This window comes from Medicago sativa, chromosome 7 (assembly GCF_051527215.1).
Source record: "Medicago sativa cultivar Bolivia chromosome 7, Bolivia_mono, whole genome shotgun sequence".
NCBI lineage: Eukaryota > Viridiplantae > Streptophyta > Magnoliopsida > Fabales > Fabaceae > Medicago > Medicago sativa.
In genome coordinates this window covers 5643607-5650619 of record NC_140755.1, presented here as the reverse complement: position 1 = coordinate 5650619, position 7013 = coordinate 5643607, and the positions used below count along the sequence as shown (strand labels likewise).

At 37.8% G+C, this 7013-nt stretch overlaps 1 protein-coding gene across 1 annotated transcript; it reads right to left on the bottom strand.

Moving 5' to 3' along the window:
- Nucleotides 1-682: 682 nt before the first annotated feature.
- Nucleotides 683-2776, bottom strand: LOC146903768 (uncharacterized). Its single transcript, XM_085725422.1, has 3 exons — nucleotides 2386-2776; nucleotides 1729-2266; nucleotides 683-1559 (listed from the first exon to the last, which is right to left on the bottom strand). The coding sequence occupies exons 1-3, from the start codon at nucleotides 2774-2776 to the stop codon at nucleotides 683-685; spliced, it is 1806 nt and encodes a 601-aa protein (XP_085581548.1).
- Nucleotides 2777-7013: the final 4237 nt, after the last annotated feature.

The following is a 7013-nucleotide window of genomic DNA, read 5'->3' as shown; positions in this document are numbered from 1 at the left end:
CTTACAGACTCCTCCTCCCACGCAAACAAACGATGCCTCCACACCCACGCCCCTCCATCAATACCCCATCCACGACCCTCCATGTCTCCCACCGAGCAATCCTTTTCCATCGCCAAATCAAAATGGCGAGGAAATTTCAATCTCAGCGGGATGTCTCCAATCCACCTATCGTACCAAAACAAGGTACCATCTCCCACCACCCGCCTAATATTCTCTTCAAACCAATTCCCCCCTCCCTCACCAACCCCCTCACGGATCTGACACAACATCTTCCACCAAACCGACGAATTTCTCCCTCCCTCCCTAAGCCGCCCCCCAACCTCCCCATATCGAGCTTTCAACACACGATACCATAAACTCCCCTTCTCCGTCAACATTCTCCAACACCACTTACCCAACAGAGAAATATTAAAGGCTCCTATACTCCGAACCCCCAACCCCCCATCCTCCTTAGGTAAACAAATCGAATCCCATTTAATCCAAGCAAGTTTCCTATTAACCCCCCCACCCCCCCCCCCCCCAAAAAAAATCTTTTAAAAATAGATTCAATAGAAGAAATTATACCTGCAGGGGCTTTGAAAAAGGAAAGAAAGTAAACCGGAAGAGAGGATAAGACAAATTTCAGAAGAACCAAACGACCACCAAAAGAAAGAAATTTGTTACTCCACACCGACAGACGAGCCTAAATTCGATCCACAACAGGTTTCCAAAAACTCAACTTCCTCGAATCACCACCAATGGGAAGACCCAAGTAAACAAAAGGAATAAAACCTCGACGACAATTCATTACTGACGCCGCTTCTGTCAACCAAGAATTAGGAATATTCACACCTTTGAGCATGCTTTTATGAAAGTTTACTTTTAAACCGGACACCTCCTCGAACAAAAGCAATACCACCCTCATCGAGCGCACATTCATCCAGCTTTTTTCACAAATAATAAGGGCGTCGTCTGCAAACTGAAGATGAGATAAGCGAACAACATTTCCAACCCCTACTCCAAAACCGTGAAAGAAATTGGCTTCAACCACCGCATTCATCAACACATTAAAACCTTTGGCTGCTAATAAAAATAAGAAAGGCGAGAGAGAATCCCCTTGTCGAAGACCCCACTCCATAGGAAACTCTTCCGTCGGACACCCATTAACAAGAACCGACGTCGTTGCAGTTCCGACACACTCCGATATCCACTTACGCCACAACGTTGGAAAATTCATACTCATCATCACTGAATCAAGGTATTTTAAATCAACTGAGTCATATGCTTTTTCAAAATTGACTTTGAACATGAGCAACTCCTTATTCATACACTTAGCTTCGTCAACCACCTCGTTGGCTATCAAAATTCCATCTAAAATTTGTTTTCCTTTGACAAACATCGATTGGGAGTCAGAAACCACACTACCATTAACTGTCCGCAAACGATTAGCTAAGACCTTCGCTAGAACCTTATACATGAACCCCACCAGGGAAATAGGACGATAATCATTTAAGCGTTGAGGGTTGGCCACCTTTGGAATCAAAGCTATAAAAGTAGAATTTAATCCCTTTGACAATTTCCTGTTATGATGAAACTCCGATATAAAGGTCATAAAATCATCCTTCAAAATATCCCAAAATTGTCTGATGAAATCAAAGTTGACACCATCCGGTCCCGGACTCTTAAAACCGTCGCAATCCCAAACTGTCTGTTTAACTTCTTCTAATGAAAAAGATCTTGTTAAATTACCTGCCTCGCCGAAAGAGATTTTGCGAAACTGAAGGCCTTGTATACCTGGCCCCTGGCCGAGCGCCCCCCACTAATTTAAAATGAGTGGAGAAATGGTTAGAGACTGCATCCCGAATATTTTGAGCACCTTCCACAGTGACGCCTTCTACTGACACCATATGGATTGCATTATGACGCTGACGATTAGCCATCACACTGTGGAAATATTTTGAATTGGCATCGCCTTCTTGTAACCAGTTCATTCTTGATTTTTGCCAACTGATACTATTATGTGTACGGGATAAGGAATACAAATTAAGAGATAAGTCATGAAGCTCTGCTAATTCATCCTCTCGTAACATAGAAGTCTCTCCTTTGGAGTCCAAAATCGAAATTCGGTCCTTAATCATCGTAATCTTGCCATTCAAATTATGGGAGTGTTGATGGTGCCACTCCTTAAGACATGCTTTCATCAATTTCAGCTTATGTCTTAAAACAAAACCGCCCCAACCTTGTAATTGAAAGGACCCCCATTTATTACGAACAAAATCCTCATATCCTGAAAAATCAGCCCAACACTTCATCATACGCAATGGGCGTGGACCCCAATTAGCTTCATCAACATGTAACGTTAAGGGAACATGATCAGAAGCCCCAGTTGATGTGCAACCTGAATACTATTAGGCCACACCTCACACCACTTTGGTGACAATAAGAATCGATCAAGTCTGCTCATAGACACTCCATCACCACGATACCAAGTAAACAAACGACCACATATAGGTAAATCAATCAAAAAATTGTCTTCGATGAATTTGTTGAACAAGTTTGCATCAAATTGTCGGAATACGGTCCCCCGACCCCTTTTTTCTTCCGGGTTGCGAACGGAATTGAAGTCCCCACAAACACATAAACACACATCATTATTATTAGCAACAACCGGCGACAAAGATTCCCACAAAGCCTGCTTAGCCACCAAATCACAAGGCGCATAGACATTAATAATAACAAATTCTTCTGCAGTGCGAACAATCGAGCCTTTAATCACTAACACATGACTATAACTCATAGTAGACCAAACAGTAACACAAGACGTGTCCCACACCGTCACCAAACCCCCAGAAGCTCCCACCGACGGTTGGTAAGAATACCCACAAGCTGTTTCACCCCACAAAGATTTAATCAACACGTCTTCGACAATTCCCAATTTAGACTCTTGAATGCACAATACAAAGGGTTGCTTTTCAGAAACCAACTTCTGGACCTCCACCCTCTTCTCACCACCTCCTAACCCCCTCGCATTATATATCGATCTTAGTTACATTCTTCAATTTTTTTTTTAAACAACTAAGAGATTACCATATATAAATTAGAGCACAAAGGGTGCTCAAACCCATACACATAGAGATAGAGAAGTATACATACAAGAATATAAATGGCCCTCCAAAGATAGAAGAAAGTAACCTTAAGAGATATTAATCCATAAAATATAAACATCTTTTTTTTTTACAAGATTTTAAATGTTATAAAAAAAAAGACGGTACTTGAACATGTAAGTGAAACTTAATGCCCCAAGTTCTAAAATGTCTTTCTATTTCTAGTAGCCTAATGTCTTTCTATTTCTAGTAGCCTATATTGACGAAATCACGAAGTGTCCAGTTCATAGAAACCCCTACTACAATAAGTACTACCGAGGGCTTATCGACGGCCACAAATTGTCGGAAAAAGCCTTGTCGATAACGTTTATACACAACTGCGAAAGCACTATATTACCATCAGCTGCACCATGAGTCTTATTCATGGGAAAGTATCACTGAAAAATATGTTCTCTGGTTGTGCCTTTTCCCATGCACCCCTTGTGAGGCAAAAAATTTAAATCAAAAACTGCGTGTGCAAGTCATTTGGAATTATAGTGAATCACTCCAAACCATATATACACTCCATGTCGACCGGAAAAGAAAATTTGACATCTAGGAAATAATTGTAGTTTAATTTCAATCATTGAACATTAAGAGTATCATTGACTTCACCAATATCCATTCTTCTATACAAATTAAACCTAATTGGGATCATTCTTAACAATAACTGCTAGAAGAATGACATCACCATAAAAGGGGCCAAAATTTTCAATTGATTAACGGTTTTTATTTCTAGGGGTTTTGAATCTGTGGCATTTTTCAGGTGATGGTGGACCCTGATGGACCAAGCCCTAGTAACCCTAATATGCGGGAATACCTGCATTGGTAATAAGTGGGAAGTTAGCCATATGGACTTAATTAATAATAACCATCCCTCAATTCCTTACTATCAATGTACATATATTTTATTGGGTCTTGTTAACGAGTGCTCCCGGAGCACTCTTTAAGCATTTCAAATTAGGAAATTATTTATTAAAAAAGTCAAATAGTTCAATTTCCAAGACGTTGAATACACAATTTTTCATAAAAAGGTTACTACTTTAGACCCTTAGGCTTTGTTTGCGAGTTTGGAGGAAAATGGAGGAAAATGGGAGGGGAGGGCTTTGGGGGGTTAACATTTCTTCATAATACTAAACCCTCCTCATTTGGGGGAACTTAAAAATTGTATTGGAGGAGGGTTTTGGAGGGTTTATATGAATTTTTCAAATTTAATCTATGTTGTTATATTATTTTAAAAATTAAAAATATAGTAATAATATGCATTAATTTATCAATCTCTAAAAACCTACCCTTTTAAAAAATTTGAAAGATTTCTCCATTTTCCCTCATATTTTCCACCCCTCAAAGCCTTCCCTTCCCCTCCCCTCCAAACTCGCAAACAAAGCCTTAAAGAGTGCCCCGGGGGCACTCGTTAACATTTCCCTATTTTATATTATATACTCAATCTACATATATATCATATAGAGTATGTGTTTAATTTGATATTCAAATTTATTACACAATCATATTAGGTCATGGTATTGTTTTGTTCGAAGGCAAGAACTAATTATAATGTTTATGAAATTTTATTCATATTGATGCATTAATTTCTGTTGTATATTCTAGGATCACATTTATGTATATTGCTCCTATGTCCCCCGCATTGGTAACTTAGTAGCTGATGCGTTGGCCAAGGCCTCGCATTTAGCTCCTTTCAATGGTGGAATAGCCCCCCCCCCCCCCCCCCCCCCCCCCCCCCCCCCCCCCCCCCCTCTTTTATTCTTCCTTATTTACATCAGGATAGCACAGGTTTACGTTTTCATGTACCTATATGAGCTATTTGTATTAAGGTTCAGGCATCTCCTGCATTTATAGCATTTTTTCTATTTGATCAAAAAAAAAAAACATTTATGTATATTGATATCAATAGGGAAATACATATTTTTATTTATTTTTAAATTGGATAAAAACATATTCAACTTATGCTTAACATGCTGTCATGAAAAAATGTTCAGCGGGTCCAAAGTAATATTAATTTTGTGTCAACTGGAGTCACTATCATAGAAAGCAACAAACTTCTTTGGAATTGTACTTTCCATCCCATATACTTTATTCTTCTCAACTGTATATTTTTTCTGGGTATGATATAGTATATGTGAAAAAAGTGCTGCTATATATTTTAAATTATGTGTGTATACATACTGTTGTTTTTGGATTTCCAAACTATTATATTTGGATTTCCAAATTCTATTATCTACCGAAGTTGTTACTAGGTTGAGTCACGACCAGGTCGCTCTCTTTAAGACGTTTCGTGGCACTACCCAAAATTGTGCAAGGTAGACTATCAACCACGCCGCCTCCAGGATAAAACAAGCCCAGCTACAACTGTTCGATTAACTACTGCACTGTAGAAAATCGTTCGAGATTTACACCTTCGAATATGGTACTAAGACCACTCTTTAATACTGAAACCACTTTAATATGGTACCATTACCATTCTATTATGGTGCTAAGACCACTCAAATATGGTGTTTCCACCATTCTAACCTTTAAGTTCTCCAAACTATCAATATGGTACTATGACCACTCAAATATGGTGTTACCACCATTTCTCCTCAAATAAAATTATTGAATAATTTTTATATACCGTTAAGATCATTCTTGATTCCGACGGGACATTATTATTTCAAATAGGGACTATGATCTTAAAAGTACTCTTTATTCCGAAGGGACATATATTACCGAAGGGACTATGAACTTAAGACCATTCTTAATTCCGAAGGGACATTAAACCGAAAAGGGACTATGGTCTTAAGAACACTCTTAATTCCGAAGGGACAGAAAGGAGTAGAAAAAGGAGAAGGACTTGTTAAACAAGTCGAAGGAGGGAGAAGAGATGAAAGACTCGTCAACACAAGTCAAAAAAGGGGAGAAGAGAGAAAGAGTTCCCGACAACTCAATGAAACTCTTTGGTGTATGGAATGCACTGTGTGAGTTCTCTATTTATAGGGAAAATTCACAACTAATAAGTGAGAAACTTTGGGAACAAGTAATATGAAAAACTTTGGGAACAAGTAACATATTACTTTGCGATTAAGTAATTCACATATTAGATCTAGTACAAAAATATCTTAATTGAGTACTAAAATATATTAAATTTAGTACAAAAATATATTATATTATGTACCAAAATATTTTAGCAAAACTTGGGGACTAAGAAAGCACTTTCTAATAATGATTAAATTAATTATTTAATTTATCATTTCCAAATAATAAAATATATATCAAATATATATTTTTCTCTAGTGCTTATGTACCCCCATTAATTAGAGGTACACCCCCACTATATAAACACTACTAATGTGTGTGTTCCATCCGATGTGGGACTTCCACTTTTTTCAATTCACACAACACTAGTTCTACCCAACATGGGAATTTGTGTTTATAGTCTTTTTACTCAATTTCCACACATGTTCCAACACATACATGTGTGTGTGATTTGAAACTTTGGTTTGGTTGATTTTAGTTTCATTCTAACTTTTTTTTACTTCCTTCATTGGATCCTTAATTAGGATGGTAACCAATATTCCAGCGACTACATGAACAACTTTCGGTGCGTGCACAATTTCATTGGACTTTTAATTTTACTGTAAATCGAGTATCTTTTGCACAATTGCAAGCATAATCTTTCTCAATAATTTAAACTTGTTGCACTTTTTTTTACAGAGCTTGTTGCATATTTGAAATTGCTTTAAAATTGAATGGATTCACCCGGTTAAACTGAGGAATGACCAATTCGTTGTTGGTTTGACCATAATTTTATTGTTCTTTGGTTGAACTGAATTGAACGGATTGGATAGAGTCGTTTCAACTACGGTTGGTTCAATCGGTTTGATTTTATACAATTTT